General features: G+C 51.3%; 1 protein-coding gene across 7 annotated transcripts in view; it reads left to right on the forward strand.

Moving 5' to 3' along the window:
- Positions 1-16,933, forward strand: part of RAB11FIP3 (RAB11 family interacting protein 3) — a 77,173-nt gene that overhangs the window by 38,558 nt on the left and 21,682 nt on the right. For 4 of the 7 annotated variants that reach the window (XM_027654914.1, XM_027654911.1, XM_027654915.1 and 1 more), the window contains 3 exons: positions 906-997; positions 12,643-12,830; positions 16,704-16,877. In XM_027654914.1, coding sequence (XP_027510715.1) covers positions 906-997; positions 12,643-12,830; positions 16,704-16,877 — 454 coding nt within the window. Of the gene's footprint in view, positions 1-554; positions 789-905; positions 998-6,729; positions 6,888-7,545; positions 7,785-12,642; positions 12,831-16,703; positions 16,878-16,933 lie in introns of those variants that run through there. The other 3 variants (XM_027654917.1, XM_027654919.1, XM_027654918.1) reach the window with 3 other exon arrangements.

Below are 16,933 nucleotides of genomic sequence, written 5' to 3' on the forward strand. Positions count from 1 at the left end.
GCCATCCTGCTGGGAAGTCACCAGCCTGAAGGACACAGAAAGCAGCCCCCTGTCCCTCCCCAAATCCGTCCGTGTGCCGACCTTCCCAAGGAACACTGACAGAACACTCCCTGTGCCCAGCCGAGTGTATCGACAGCAGACAAACCTTCTGCAACCATCACAGCTCCAAGGCGTGTGGGTTTGAGCCTGCTATTTATTTTGGGACTGCAGCATCTGAGCCTGATTTGGTGTTTGCAGCCTGGGATCTGGGTCGTGTGCCGGATCGGGCATTAGCTGTTGCTTGAGGGAGCGCGGGGAATTCGCGCTCCCTTCCTCACTGGAAGGGCTCGGATGCTCTGCTGCAGATGCTGCTTGGGGGCGGGAGGAGGAATATATTTTAAAGATATCTCCTTGAAAAGCTCCTGTTTTGCCGTGGGCCTGTGCGGACGCTCCTGATGTGCGTGGCCGCGGGAGGAGCAGCAGCTGAGAAAGGCTCCGGAGCTGCCTGCTCTCCCCGTTCCCATGGTACTTGGCTGTCACACATACATCTCATGTGTTCCCTGCCCACAGCAGGATTAGAGCCTTCTGGGAGAAGAACAAGAGGATGCAGGAAACGGAGATAGGGAAGAAGGCAGGAGAAGGAATGGAGAGCATGGAGGGGTAGGGATGAATCCAGGTGCTGGCCTCTTCGGAGCAGCAAGGGGCCTCATAGGGCTTATTCCAGGGAGAAGCCAAACCCGTGGCCTTCCACCCGAGGTGGTGTTGGAATGCCTGGAAGCAGAGGTCCTTCCTGAAGGCTGAAGGTGCTGGTGGGTGCAGGTGGAAGTTCCTGTCCCGCTGCTCTCGTGTCTCCCAAAGCCATCCTTGGCCTGAGGGTGCAGATTTCCTCTTGGTGATTCCAACTCTGTGCTTCTTTCCCTCTGCAGATCCTGACAGCCAGCTGTATGATATGGGATATACCCCCGAGGAGGAAACCCCGGCCTGCCCTGATGAGTTTGATGACTTTGTCACGTTTGAGGCAAGTATGAGCTCTGTTCCTCCTGCGAGTGTCGGGGTGGGACCGGGGCAGGGAGGGTTTGCTGTGGAGAGGGGTGTTGGCTGTGACAGGGCACAGGGATGCTTAACATGTAAAGACAAATCCTTTAATCTGGGGGTGACTGGCCCAGAGAGTTTGCACCGAGCATTTGGTGCTGTTTAGGTTAAAATTGGTGTTGAAGGAAAAAAAACCCAAGCTTAGAGAGAGCCCTGGATGAAAAGGGAGCCCCTTTCTGCAGTGAAACACTGGTGACACAGAAAGGAGACCTGCTGCTGTTGGGTTTGTCTTCTGGTGGAGTTTCTGAACTTGGTTTTGAGATGTAGCAACCAGGAGCCTGCCTGAGAGACATGTCAGGGCCGTGGGGCGTTGGCACTCAGTGCTGTTTGGCCGATAAAAGGTAGAGCAGAGGACAACAATCTAGATTTTCTCTCTGTTCTTGGGATTGAACAAGGAGGCTTCTCTGATAGGTTTTCCTTTGGTTGAAGGTAAAGCCCCCATCCCTTAGTTCCCTCTTGTATTCTCTAGTACAGGAGCATGTTGCAGTGATGTCCTGTGCCTGCTATTCCCAACTGGAAAGGATGGACCTGTTGTCTGTGGGCTTTTGGCCTTGGCTTGGTGGGCTTCCCCCATTACTCCTCCATGCCTTCCAGCCTGGAGCAGAAGGTGCTGCAGGTGCAGGTGCCTTTGGAGCAAAGGGCTCCCTGTCCCATGTGGGAACTGAATCCCTCCCTGTTTTTACTTTTCCAAACTTCCCTCTTCAGATTTGTGACTCTTGTGTCTTGATAGCCTGGATGCATTTGGGGCTGTCCTGTTCAGGAGCAGGAACTGGACTTCACTGATCCTTGTGGGTCACTTCCCACTTTGGATATTTCATGATTTTATATGATTTTTATCACACAAATTGTTTCTGGCAAAGGGACTCCCGACCTCCTCTGTATTTGCATGCAAATATCTCTCTGCTTCTCTCTCTGTATATCTCTATATATATCTTTGGTTTGTATAGTCTGTAATACATAATTTTGGCCTTATTATTTCTTGATAAATGTTCAAGTTTTTCTTGGAGTTTCCTAATGATAAACTGGATGTTGGGCAGCTGGTTATAGAATCATGGAACGGTTTGGGTTGGAAGCTCATCCGGTTCCAGCCCCTGCCATGGGCAGGGACACCTTCCATTATCCCAGGTTGCTCCAAGCCCCATCCTACTTGGCCTTGGACACTTCCAGGGATGGGGCAGCCACAGCTTCTCTGGGCAATGTTGAATATTAGATTATTTTTCCTTTTTGAAAGATAGTTACAAACCCCAGTAATAGCTGGGGAGAAGTGGGACAGGAAGGCAGGCAGAGAGATGGGTTTCCATTTTCTTTATCTGGTAAAAGGTCACAAATATGCTTTTTAACACTGGACTGAGCAGTGTGGAGGCTGTGACAGGCAAAGGCTTTCACTTTTTGCTCCTCAGACCTGCGTCAAGGGACCATCTTCCCTGAGATTCCGAGCAGGGATATTTTCTAAGGGCTAATTTAACACAGATGGGCTCTGTCAGTGCTGCAAGCTATTCTGGGCAAGAATACCAACAAGCCAGGCGTGTGCCCCGCTGGGATGAAATACTTCTGCTGCTGGGCCAGCCTTTCCTTGAAACGACAAGGTGACCCAAAGGCAAAAGGTGATGAGTCCTGAAATCTCCTTTTCCAAAATATCTAAATGGATTCTTGTACTGAATTCAGGGTACTCATCTGAAGAACAGCTCTGTCGATCTCTACGTTTATTATACCAGGGAAGAATTATCCTTGTTGTCTTGGAGATGTGATTCCAAATCATTTCCAGCCTGCCAGGATTTCGTGGAGGCTCAGCAAACGAGAACATGGTCGAGAAATACCCGCTCAGCCCAGTGAGGGTAAAAATAAATTGGAGTCTCAGAGGGTTTTTTTGTTCTCCTTTAGCTGAGCCCTGAGCTCCCAACGTGCATTTTCTCCCACATGTCCTGCAGTGCTGTACCTTGGAAAGCTGGAGGGGATTCAGGGAAGGGGGGATGCAAGAAGCCGTTGTACAAAGCATCCTGCTGGGAGCAGCAAAGGAGTGTTTTTCACTGGAGGTCTGGGAGAAGAGGGAGGGGTGTTCCAGCAGGCCCTTCTTCCTTAGGTGCAGCAGAAAATCACTAAAGCAGAAAACAGAATAAACAACCTTTCCCAATATATATATTCCACCTTGGAATAGATGAGGGGGAAAAAGCACCTTTTAAAGTGAATACATCGCTTTTCCTCTGAGGGGACCTCCTGCCCCACCAAAAAGCAGTTTGTACTCTCAGGTGTCCCTATTTCAGAGCTGGGAAGATGCTGCCCAGCAAATGCTCAGCTCTGACACTGCTGCTGGGACCACCAGGCAGCTCAACAGAAGAGCTTCTTTCTCAGCCCCAAAACACAGGTGGGGGTCTCCAGGCACTGGGTGAGCCCCTCTTGCTGTGGGCCGTGGGGGGGAAGGAGCACTGCTGGGTTTTCTCCTCTCGTGTCACATCAGAGGAAGTTTAAAGGTGAGCTGAAGGAGAGGGGCTGAGGGCAGTTGTGGTTACTGGATCTGAGTATTGGCTGTGGTCCCTCTTAAACAGCCCAAAATTCCAGTGGCTGGAGTTCTTGGCTCTTACAAGTGCTGGGGTCTTGACAGAGAGCTTTTCTCCCAAATGTTTGTTCAAACAAGTGTAAACAAGTGCTTCAAGCAGCTTCCATGAAAACACCCTCTCTTTGTTAATAAGGTTGCTCTTCTTGGTGACTCATTCCCTCTTCTGGTAGTTGTCATCAGGGACAGCTCAGCGTCCATGGAAAACCCTGAGAACCCAGAATTGGTGTCTTTCAGCCGTTGTTTGCTCTACAAACAGAGCCACCAACATTTGCTTCCTCCAGTAAGGGCATAAAAGCCTCTTGAAGGAGGCAAGGTGTGAACTTGGGACCTTTGTAGTGTTGGATACTCCCACAGTTCAGCCACTGGTGTGGATCTGGATGTGACATAGAGCTCCTGGCTCTTGTTGCACCATTCCATGTCTGTCCAGCAGACAGGTCTGTCTGTCAGACTGTTTTCAAAGAGGATTTCTGGTCTGTGGCTCCACCGAGACAGCAGCTCCTGCAGCCACGTGGCTCCTTGTGCCTCCAGCTGGGCTTGCAGGGGGCTCACAATTGCAGGGTCACAATTCCTACAGCTCCACTGTCACACGTGCAAGAGGAGCCTCATCCCCTGTGTGTCCACAGGGAGCAGGGAGAGCATCACCTGGCTGGGGTTACCTGCCTGCAGCCCCAGCAGTGTGTTCATCCCTATCCCAGTTGGAAGCGTGGTGGTTGCAGGATGATGAGCTCACTGCTCTTGCTGCTGCTGGGAAACATCACCAAAAAGGAATGACAGCCTTTTTGCTTTGGAAAAGCCATGTGAAGGGGGCTTGGAGTTTGTCCATCCAGGCACCTGAGCCCTGTTCTCCCCCAGGCTGGGCTGCTGACTAACTGGAAGGTGGGAGTTCTCCTTGCCTCCCTTTCATGCTCCTGTGGAGCCTGTGGCTCAGTGCTGGGGTACAGGACTCGTTTGCAGTGCTCTGTGGGAGATGAAGGTGAATTTGGAGTTGGCTTTCCTAGAATCCTAGAGTCATGGAATCATTAAGGTTGGAAAAGACCTTCAAGATCATCAAGACCAACCATCGACCCAGCAGTACAGTTATTCCCGCTGTGCCTCGCCCTGGGTGAGTGCTCTGTGCCCCTCTGCCCTGCTCCTGGGGCAGGTGAGCCTGCTTGAGCAATGCAGAGTGGAAAGGCTGACTTTCCCAAAAGGAAAACGAGCCACAAAAATGCTGGAATTAGGCTGGGATGGGCAGGGCGGTGTATAACCTGAGGTGGGCTGGAGGAGAGGCAGAACCAGTGCAAGGCTGTGCTCCCTAAAGGTTGCCTGGGAGCACCATGAATACCACCATAAATAGCACAAATAGTGGTTTTCAGCCATGGGAACTCACGTTCTGGGCCAGCAATGTCAGAAAAGGCTGTTGCTGAGATCTCCAGCCCTAAATCCTGCGGGTGTGTGGTGCTGTGCCGTGCCTTGTGCAGGGCTGTTGCCATCTGCTGGGCAGCCACAGTGGTTCCTCCGGATAGCAACCAGGAAAACACCTCCTGCACAGCCTCAAGAGGGGAATTTGGCTTTCTCTGGAAGCCTTCACCACCCCCAGGCACATCCCCTTTGTCCCCACATCCAGCAGCGAGTCCTACAGCGCGGTGGGAGTGGATCTGGGGGGTAAAATCAGTGCTGGCGAGGTCTCACGTGTAGCTGTTCTGGGAGCTGGGGAAACTCCTGCATTTCCCAGCCTGCCTGTCCACAGGCACAGCTGGAAGAATTCCAGCTCAGAATGTTCTGTGAAATTCTGTGAGACAGTGAGAGCAGCAGCTTTCAGGTTAACACACCATCTCTGTGAAACTGTGACCTCTGTTAAAGCTGGAATTTCTTCCCATGTGGAGCAATTGAATTTAATGCTTTTTTGAGGGCAGAAATCAGTGAGGCAATTGAAAGCCACATTGCTGGATTTCTCCAGCTGCTCAGAGCTTCTGCAAAGGGGACTTAGAGACCTGCAGGCTTCAGCTGTGTGTTGGAACACAGACGCTGTTGTGAGAGCACGTGGTGACCACAGCTCAGGTGGGTGGGAGCTGTTCCCAGAGGCATGGGCTGTCATTCCTTATGGATTGTGTTTTGCAAGGAGCCCACATGGGGTGGTTGTATGAGTCTGCTGTAGGCTTGTTGTGGCCCCTCCTGGTAGCCCTGTGGACCTTCTGAACTCTCCTTTTTTAGGGCAGACTCCTGGGAAAGATCTTTGCCTTCCCTAAGGTGAGCAAGGAGCATTTGGAGTGTGTTTGTTGCCTTGGGAGGGACCTGCTTTGCAATCCTCAGCTTTTTATGTGAGGTTTCTTCTCCTCTGCCTCTCCACACCACTGTTACCACAGGGTGTGTGTCTGCTGGTGTTGGACCCCAGACCTGGAGGCAGCTCTGAGGTGTGGTCTCACCGGAGCAGGGAAGAGGGGCAGAATTCCCCCTCCCCTGCTGCCCACACTGTTATTAGACAGAAAAAAGGACCATTATCAAATCACTAAAACTGCTGGACTGAACTTCCAAGTGAGTCCGTGGTTATAACTTGGTAACTAAACACCTGAAAATACCAAGGAGATTTATTTCTTGTGTAGACTCAGTGCTGCGTAGGGGGAAGGATGGGAACGTAAATCGGGCACAGACGTTCCTGAAGGCAGGACCTGAGTGCAGGGTTAGGGAGAGACATTTCTTTGCTGGTCAGAAAAGATCCTGGTTGAAGTGTTTGCCTTGTACAAAACAGTCTATAAGGAGTTTGGAAAACACAGACCTTGAAGCCTTATCTTGAACTGTGAGCAGAGTGTGTCGGACTGGGAAACGTAGGAGCTGGGCTGTGGGACACTGGGCAGGACTGGGAGAGGAGAGGGGCCAACACTGGAAGCAAAGGTGTCTCAATAAGAGTTTGGGAAGTAAAATGGGCAGTGGTTGAGGTTTTCTAAAAGCTTTAGTGTAAGGGTATCTGATTTTGGGCTCTCACAGCGGTTCTTGCTGCACACACAGAGGAGCAGAAGGGGCTGTGAGTTGCCCCATTGAGGAGCAGATGCAGGCAGGGCTCAGAGGAGAGCTCGTGTTAAAGCATAACTCCCTGCTGCCCTGCTCGTGAGCAGCAATCCGGGCTGCTTTTGGACTCAGCACAAAAGGTCAACTGGTTATCGAGGTGCAAGACACTTGCAGTCAGTGCTGCTGAGTCGTGGGTTCTGCTCACAGCTCTGCCCCTCAGGAAGGATGTGGACAAGAGGACAGCAAGGATAACCCAGAGAAAACATGATTTGGGAAGGTAATGGAAGGAAATAAGTTTGCTTACGCTGGACAGGCAGGACTGAAGGAGCCTGAGGCTTGAAATATGTGGGGTTCCTGTGGAGAGGGAACAGAAAAACAGACGAAACAACACTTGTGGGTTTGAGCAGTGCACTACACACCCTGTGCTGCCAAGGCCTTTGCCTCTGTATGCCGAGGGCTGCCACGGGGAAGGGAGGATCCAGTGGATCAGCTCATGATGGGGAAGGGAGGATCCCACGGATCAGCTGTGGCTCTGGCTCTGCTGGGCTTCTCTTTGCGGGGAGCAGCTGCTGGAGTGTGAGCTCGGGCAGCATTGGGGTGTTTGTAAACTCGGTTGGCACCCGTGACTTTGGGTCAATATTGTCATTGCCTACCACAGCTCACCCTCTGAGTCACCCACACGGTGATTATCAGCAGGAAAGTGCTTCTGATCTTCCCCTGCTGAGCAAGCCAAGCATTATTTACCCCTCTGTTGGTGGCTATAAGGAAGGAATTTGTCATTTAATGCTTAAATATTCACCAGAAGTACCAGGAAGGCTGAGATAAGCCTCTATGGGTCGTCTTCAGATTTAACCTCTTTATTTGGGGGCGGTTTCACGGGAAAGGGAAGCATGAGCACCTGGAGCAGGGCTGGCCAGGGCGTGGGGCTTTGGAGCCGTGCTTTTATTTTGGAATTCCCACCAGCGAGAGGCTGCGGTCACACGGCAGGGAAGTGTGGCTGAGCTCCCGCTCCTTATCGGGGAGGTCGGGAACAAAAGGCGCTCTGTTGGGACCGGCACTCGCTCCCTGCCGGCTCCTGGACTTTGCTTCCCTCCTGCCTCCCAGGAGCAGGCGGCAGCTCCCGGCTGGGAGCGCTCCCGGAGCTGGGGTGGACTCAGAGGCGATGTGTCCACAGGTGGGTTTGGGGGCTAACCCGGCACGAGGGGGGATTGGGTTTCTAGAGGGAGGCAGGTCTGTGGTGCTGGGGACATGCCCCCAGCCCTGGAGGTACCAGGAAGGGGCAGGTTGGAATCCATGTGAGTCCTTACACAGGCAGTGTAGGACAACGGGGGAATGGTTTAAATAAAAGAGGAGAGATTTAGATGGGATGTTAAGAAGAAATTCTTGACTGTGAGGGTGGTGAGGCCCTGGCACAGGTTGCCCAGAGAAGCTGTGGCTGCCCCATCCCTGGAAGTGTCCAAGGCCAGGTTGGACGGGGCTTGGAGCAACCTGGGCTAGTGGAAGGTGTCCCTGCCCATGGCAGGGGATGGAACAAGATGACCTTTGAGGTCCCTTCCAACCCAAACTATGCCATGATTCTATGATTCCATGATGTAACTTCACAGTCCTCTCTCTCTGCCTGGGTCCTCTCAGGGGAGTTGGACCAGGAGGGACAGTGCCTGCAGGCTTTGGGGGTGCTGAGGACAGTGTGCAAGATGTGGTGTTTTGTGAGTTTTTTTGGTTTGGGGTTTTCTGAGCTGAGTGGGTGTTTTCCATTTGCCCCAACAGATGCAGGGTGGTTCTGTTGCCCAGCCCTGAGGGGTATAACTGAGTGTAATACCCTCAAACCCCAACTTCAGGGACTGAAGGGCAAAAGCTGCCTTTGCCTAGGGCTGAGCACAGGCTCCCTGCCTTCCATGAAAAGCTGACATTGCCTGAATATGTGGGATGAGGCAAATGTTGTGGCCCAGAGCTCAGTGCCATGCTGCCCCTGATGTGGGGTGACATGGTGGCACAGTGGCTTTTTGGAGGCTGAGCTGTCATGGGGTGTTCCCAGGGCTTTGGGGGTGGCTGCATTAATGTAGGCTCACATGGAACTATAAACACAACTATCTCCCTGTCCCTGCCTCCCTGGCAGGACAGTGTTCCAAGCCTGACACTGGCACTGCTGTCCTGGCCACAGGGTGTCCTTGGAGGGTGATTTTTGTAGCTGGCTCCTCTCCCCCCCCCATCCTGTATGCAATCAGGGCTGGAGTTCTTCAGAAACAGGCTCACAGTGCTGGGAAAACAGAGTTGTTTATCCTTTTCCTCGTCACTCACCTCCCCTCCCAACCTTCCGAGTTTTGTGGCCGAGGACAGCAGAGCTCTGGGATGCCAAGACAGATCCAGGGACCAGCCCCATGGAAAATGCCTGCAAGGAACCTCCCTGGGAGCCAGACTTTGCTCTCCTCTCCAAGGCAACGCCTTACCAGAGCTCAGGCTGAAGCTTCTGTCCATCACAGATCAAAGCTGAGCCTGGTCCTGCCTGGACCTTGCAGGTGACTCCCAAGAGTCTTGTTTCCTCTCCTCATACTCCAGCAGCCTTTTTTAAATCCACGTGGGGTTTACAGCATTTTACAACATCTAATCAAATAGTCTTTACTGCCATGTGTAATCCCACGCTTGCAATAGATGAGCTGCAGCTGGAGAAGGCTCCTAAAGCACTTCATCATCTCACCTGTTTCACCTGGGCATGTTACATCATCCCAATGCTGATTTCATCCAGTTATTTCCTTTTAGAAGCAGAAATGCTCACCTGGGCTTTCAGATCCCTGGAGGTTTGCTTTGAATAGGCAGAGATGCTTCCAGGTGGCCCATGTCCTGCTCAGCCAGGGGGAAAATATTTCCCTGGGGAAAATACCTGGTGGAGGAGCTGGATTAGGAGTTGGGAACCTGAGTCAGATCTTGATCCTGTTCTAGTTCAGGGGCTGTGTGTGTGCATCAGTCCCAGTTTTAAGGTCTGAGGTTTGCCTGAAGCATGAGGGTATGTTTTATTTGATAAAAACTTAAAATACACTGATACTGGTGACACCAACCCCATTCTGAATGTGTTGGAGGCATCCCTGGCAAGTTCCCTGGGGTGCTTGTAGCCCAGCCTTGCTGCCCCAAACCCATGAATATCTTTTAAGTGTATGTGGGGGGTTTTTAAGCAGGAAAAAGTGTTTACTCTCTACCTGCTCCCAGAAAGGCAGATTTGGCTGAAGGAGAGCCAGGTTTTTAAAGGGTCAGTGCACAACCAGCTGCTTGTGAGCCTGTAAATAAGAACTGTCTGTACCCACACCTTTGCCCAGGGACACAGACTTGGCTTGGCTTTGCTCTGTCAGGCATTTGGCAATACCTAAACCCCCTTGGTTTGCCTATCTCCTCCTGGCATCTCTTCTTGAGGTTTAGTTACTTATTCTGTGATGAAACATAAAGCAAAGTTCTCCATGCTCATGCTCAGGAGAAGGACTTTGTTTAAAGTTTCAACTGCTGCTTAACTCACTGGTCACACAGGTTTAACTTTAATAGGGCTCTTGCATTTGAAATCTCATCTAGGATGGTGTCACAAGGGAAAAAATTTTTAAGTAATAAATTTGTGCACATCTTTGGTGGGCCTGAAGGGTGGTTGGTGTGCTGTCCTGGTGGCCACTTCTGCCCCTAAGGGGTTGCTCCCTCATCCAGCCTGTCCATATTGGTATTTCCCATGATTAAGGTGTTATGGAACAATGTGATAGATAAATCGTAGGATCGTGGAATGGTTTGGATTGGAGGGGATCTTAAAGATCATCTCATTCCAACCCCTTACTAGGGTCACAGTTCAGCTCCTGGTTATGCCTCCGTTGAAGGAGTGAGCAGTAACCACAGCAGGGCAGGTTTTAACCAAATTACTTGTGAATTGGAGTGTTATGGGGCTTTTGGCTTCCTTCAATAGTTGTCTTTACTTTGTGTGCTCATAATAATACTTCAGTGTATACTTAAATTCAAGCTTTTCCAGTGATGGGGGGGGGCTTGGATTTAAACAAACAAACAAACAAAAAACCGAACAATCACAGCAGCATTTATTTTGGAGTCTGCAAGCAAAGTGATTTCCAGTTTGGCATTAAATTTTTTCAAAACAGGCAAAAGGAGGGGAAATCTGCAGGTGGAGGTGACTGCTGTCCCCTCTTGGGCTCTCTCTGTCCCTGAGCTATCCAGGCAGGCCAAGCCTCTGCTTCCCTCCTTGAGCATTAATGGCATTTCTAGGAAGCACAGCATAAATCCAGTGAAGCCCTTAAGCAAGTCCCAGCTTTAGGTATATAAGTGTTTTTGGTGGATTTATGCTTTTTAAAGTGGTGGGGATTTTAGAGGCTTTGGTTTTCCTCTCAAAGGCTGGTGAAAGTCTCTTTCTCCCCCCATCTTCTCCTGAGGCTGACTTCAGACTCCAGCTCTGTGCAGGTTTATGTCATGTTTAACTTCAGGGTGGTGTCCTGATGACGTGCTGGTGTCCATAAGTCAGGTGGAAATTGAGCCAAGCTTCCAAGAGGAGCTTCTGGCTGTCTCCATCCACCACTGCACTGAGTGGGCTGAGGAGAGTGCTCGGGGAGGAAAACAGAGATGGACTGGGTCATTTTGCTGCTCCCCTGTGGCCTTGTGGAATGGGAACTGCTGTTGAGCAGCTCTGTCTCCATCCCTTTCAAGTTTTCTATCCCTTTTTGGCCCTGGAAGTGTCCAAGGACAGGTTGGACGGGGCTTGGAGTAACCTGGGCTAGTGAAAGGTGTCCCTGCCCATGGCAGAGGTTGTGACAAGATGAGCCTTGAGGACACTTCCAACTCAAACCACTCTATGATTCTGTCAATACAGGACTTTGAGACACATTGTTTTCTCAGAATTCCTTGGGAAAAGCCCTGAAAGCTGCTCTGTGGGCTCTCTGGCCAAGGAAGAGAGGTTTGCTTCAGTTGTACCCGAGTTCAAACTGCTGCTGCTCTGCCCTGCTGCCGTGCTGGAGGGCATCTCATCATGGAGGGATCCCCTCAGGTGAACTTCACATGGAGCAAAAGGCTTTTCATGAGCAGCTCTTTATTTGGAGGCCAGCCAGGAGGGTTCCCATCCCTCTGCCCAACACCTCCAGTGGCAGGGGATTATCTGGAGCTCAGCACCAGCACTGACAGATCCCATATTATTATTATTATCCACTGACAGAACCACAAATAATTTGATTTGTTCTGAGGCATGCTGGGGAAATCCCCAAATATTGGAAAAGGAACTGGCACTGTGATGACTTTCACAGGGGTTTTCTCCTGGTGCTCCCATGGTTCTCCTCCAAACATCAGGATGGTTCTGGGCTCAGAGGTCCCTGCCCATGTGTATGAACAGGCAGAACTGAAGGTGAACACCTGCCTGAGGAGCAGACCTGAGAGGAAAACCCAGTTCTCCATTCTCATATCATGGTCTCTTAAAAGCCAAATCCTGCTGCTTTCCTAGAGCCTGCTCAGGTGATGGATTCGAGATGCTGTTCCAGCTGAAATGTGGAGATTTGAGTCCCTGCAAATGAGACTGTAATGAAGATTTATAAACCAGCTTATTTGCTGTTGAGGGATGGAAGGTGTTACCAGACAGGGCAAAAAAAAAGTGCTTTAAGGGCTAACTGGTAGTTTTGAATGGTGGTTTTTGCAGGGAATTCAGATTAATAAGGTGTCCTCTTGGAATAGAGTGGGAGAAAGCAGCGGGGATCGGAACTGCTGAGTCAGCAGTGGGTAATCCATTCCTGCCCTTGCCAAATCCATACTGGCTCACAACAAAAGCCTCCCTCCAACTCTTATTTAGTCTGTATTTCTGTGATCTGCTTTCCAAACGCTGCAAAGGCTGGGGTGCACCCCGGGGTGCCGACAGAACAGCACCTGGATGCGGGGTGGATTTAGGAGGTTGGATTTCTGTGCTTGGAAATGTAACACAGCCAAAGTTCGCTGCCTCACACGTGTTTTGTCCTGCTCTGCCGTGAATCCACGTAGCTGTAGGATCTTATTTTTTGCCTCTTGTGCTTTCTTTCTGCCAGGCAAATGAGGTGACTGACAGTGCTTACATGGGCTCGGAGAGCACGTACAGCGAGTGCGAAACCTTCACGGATGAGGACACCAGCACACTGGTCCACCACGAGATGCACGACGAGGTGGAGACAGACAGTGCCATCGACTCCACCGTGCACTCGGAATTCACAGACCCCATCGAGGAGCCGGAGCACGGGTGAGTGGGAACAGCAAGGAGCAAACCCACCATGCGGGGCAGGAAACTGGGAGCAGGCGAGGATCGAGGGAGACGCAGCCCGAAGGTGTAAAATCCAAGTGGGCTGAGTCTGTCTTGCTGAAACTTGGTTTGTTCTTTGTGTTTGGAACTTTATGCAAGACCAAAATAGCTCTTTTTGAAAAATAATGGTAATAATTAGGCTGCACCATGTGTAGGCTGTTTTGGAGCTCGGCCTGGCAATCTCTTTGAGTTAATCGTTGCTTGCCTTGGGAGATCTTCTGTACCCTCATTAGCATCTTTAAACCTCTAAAATAACTTCTCAGTGATCCAAACACCTGAAAGACTCGCAGTTTTTAATCTATCACTTAAACCAGAAACACAACATATAATTTTCAAGTCAGGAGGGGAACTCATCCTATTTTTGTTTTCCCTAAAAACAAGCGTGTGCCCTTTGATGTGCAACTGCCTCCTGTAATAACTAGTTTGAAACTTGTGCCTGAAGCACAGAAACGTGAGCTGAGATCTCCTTCCCTGGGTCTGAACCGCTGCTGGCAAAACTGCTCCTGGGCCCACCTCATTTTTAGGGGAAAAGGGGAGTTTGGGGTGAAACTGGGATGCTGGCAGGAGGGAGGGAGGGAATAACTCCTTTAGAATCGTGGAAACATGGAATGGTTCGAGTTGGAACGGACCTTAAAGCTTATCTCTTTCCACCCCCTGCCATGGACAGGGACTAGCCCAGGTGCTCTAAGCCCTGTCCAACCTGGCCTTGGACACTTCCAGGGATGAGGCAGCCACAGCTTCTCTGGGCAGCCTGTGCCAGGGCCAAGCCGATTGGTGACCCAAGAGCACCAAAACCTCTGGAATCATCTTTGCTTAAGGTCTGATAAAGTACAGAATCAGCTTCGGCCAAAAACACATCACCCAGGCTTGATGCTCTGGGGAGTCCTCACAGTTCCCATTGTTTTTTTGGAAACAACAGGCTTCCCTCCCACCCCCAAAATCCATCTGGGAACGCCAGAGATGCAGCGAACAGCGCTGCCGCGGCCTCGGCGCTGGGGCTGAAAGGGTGCTGTGGATTAGAGCAGAAATGAGATTATCTGGCCTGGCTCTTCTCACCCCAGCGCCTGCAGCTCAGTGACAGTTAATTTGGGACATAATCGGCCGTGAGCTCCGGGCAGCGAGCGGGGGGACCCGGCGGGGCCATGGCGGCCTGCGTGCGCTCCCGGCCCCTGGCGAGGGTGACGTGCCTTGGATTCACCTGCCTGTAGGTACAAAATGCTTTGCTTGGGAACTCTGACTGTAAGGTGATGTTGTTCTTGGGGCTTCCCAGGTCTGGGCTCCCAGCACAGGAAGGATATAGACCTGCTGGAAAGAGTCCAGAGGAGGCCATGAGGATGCTCTGAGGGCTGGAGCCCCTCTGCTCAGGAGCCAGGCTGGGAGAGCTGGGGGTGTTCACCTGGAGAAGAGAAGGCTCCAGGGAGACCTGAGAGCCCCTTCCAGGGCCTAAAGGGGCTCCAGGAGAGCTGGAGAGGGAGTTGGGACAAGGGATGGAGGGACACAACAAGGGGAATGGCTTCCCACTGCCAGAGGGTAGGGTTAGATGGGATACTGGGAAGGAATTTTTGTCTTTGAGGGTGGTGAGGCCCTGGCACAGGTTGTCCAGAGAAGCTGTGGCTGCCCCATCCCTGGAAGTGTCCAAGGCCAGGTTGGATGGGGCTTGGAGCAACCTGGGCTAGTGAAAGGTGTCCCTGCCCATGGCAGGGGGTGGGATGAGATGGGCTTTAAGGTCCTCCCAACCCAAAACACTCTGGGATTCTGTGATCCACTGCTGTTTCCAGTGTGGGTTTGGGAATGTCAGGTGTCCTTTGGGTGCTCTGTCCAAGCACAGTGGTACCTGTTGCCAGGTGTGTTAATTGTGTGCAAATTCCAGATAGCCAAAAATATAAGAAAAAGCTTCATTTGGCTCAAGGATTTGAATGGTTTGAGATGGAAGCCTCTGGAAGTCTGTTCCCAAGGTGTTGAGGGTTGGTTTTGGTGCCATCAGACCCCGCACAGGAGGACACCTGGAGTGCACAGAGCTCTTCCAGGGGCCAATCCAACCAGTGCAGCTGGTGGGCTGAATCAGAGCTTCAGCATCACTTCTCAGGAGCTCTTGAAGCTCAACATACCTCAGATGGTTTGAGCTTAAGTGGTTATTTAGGCTTTGTGTAGTAAAGATTACTTGGACTCTGGATCTTGAAGGTGCTGGAGCCCCCAGAGGTGAATAGGAAATACTGTTTATGCTCAGAGCATCCCGGGCTGAGGGTTTGCAGGTGCCTGATCAGATCTACTTCTGTACGGTGCTTGTCAAACCACAGCCCCAGATTTAGAGATCTGGGCTTGGGTTTTGCTTCTGAGTTAGCAATTCCACCCCCTACCTTCTATTCCTGGAGAGATTTCTGCTGGTTTTGGTGGTGGTGTGACTCACCATAGGGATGGATGGGTTCTGGTGGATCTCTCTGTGGAATAAAAAGGACACGAGGAGGATGTGCAGATGCCCACGAGCTGGACTGGATTTATTTGTGGTTAAATAGAGATCTGGAGGGTTGACATGTTTTTATTAGCAGGATAAGGGCAAATCCTTCAGATGGTGCAGGTTTTTGTCATAAATGGCTTATCTGTAATCTTTTCTTCTTTCTGGTTTAGCCCAGCAGTCTGGTCACACCCCCATTTCCCTCTCCGAGCAAGTGGATGGAGATGGGGGTGTAGTCTGAGATACAAATTTTTATAATAATGCAATATTTTATTTTTAGCATTGAATTTTGGAGAGGAGTGCAGTGCTGGTCCCCCCCCAACATATTCCTGTGGCTCAGAGCCACATGGATGCTTTCACAGCCTGGTCCTTACAAACACCCCCAGCTTCATTTTAAAACCTCCACAGTCCTGGGCAGGAAAGTCCTCTGGGGATATGCACATCCTGCTGTGTTGGCTTGACTTGGTGGTGAGGCCCTGGCACAGGTTGCCCAGAGAAACTGTGGCTGCCCCATCCCTGGAAGTGTCCAAGGCCAGGTTGGATGGGGCTTGGAGCAACCTGGGCTAGTGGAAGGTGTCCCTGCCCATGGCAGGGGATGAAATGAGAGGAACCATTCCATGATTCTGTGGCTCCATGCTCTGCATGTGCAAAGGTGCTTTCAGGAATGATGACTTAGTGCTGAGCTGTGTCCCCTGAGAAGTAAGGACCTATGCTGGGTGTGTTTAGGATTTACACTGAAGCTTAACATGCTCCAGCCTTCTGGATCTGGGGCTAAAAACACATGGAGGAGCATTCCCCACTCCACAATTGTCCCGTACAGTGTTTACCCAGCAGGAGCAGGGAAAGGGCTCCTTTGTCTTGGGGGGTCTGTCCCTGCTGGGTTTGGCAGCTGCCTAAACCCCCCCTGACACCAATCCCACCGGGGTTGCAGTGTTAAACCCCAGGATAGGCCCTTGATAGGATTAGGCAGCAACAGGCAGGAGTGAGCCTGGCACACAGGCTGCCCATGGAACTCAGAGCATATTTTGGATGTATTTGGGACATGCCCAGCTTCTTCTCTGCCATGCTTTTGGTTGGGCAAAGGCTTGTCATCAACCCTGCGAGTCTGAGTGCCCCCTGAACCCCAAGTTGCAGCTGCCAGGGGAGTTTACATGGAAAAAACTTGGTTTATTGGGGAAAAAAATCGCTGCAAACTTCCTGGTGGTGCCTGGGCTGCCCCTGCAGGGCTCAAGGCACAGGGTGAAGGTCTCCTATTTCTCTGTTGGAATGGGGGGCATGGCTTGGAAAGGGCATGTCCTGGATGTAACTGGAAAGGTGGCTGTGGCACCCACCCTCTAACGTGTTCCCCTCTGTTCCCACAGATCCCACCCACATGACCTGCCCCTGGGCTCGGACCTCAGCCACTCCATCGTCACAGTCATTAGTGGAGAGGAGCACTTTGAGGATTATGGAGAAGGGAATGAAGCAGATTTGTTCTCGGACAGCTTGTGTAATGGGGAAAGCAGCTTTAGCAGCTCCTCGTTCCTCTCTCCCAGGTAACTCAGCCCTGGCTCTGTTCCACCAGGTTCAGTTGCTCAGTGCCTTCACTCTG

Source organism: Corapipo altera, unplaced genomic scaffold, assembly GCF_003945725.1.
Source record: "Corapipo altera isolate COAL_440 unplaced genomic scaffold, ASM394572v1 98, whole genome shotgun sequence".
Lineage (NCBI taxonomy): Eukaryota > Metazoa > Chordata > Aves > Passeriformes > Pipridae > Corapipo > Corapipo altera.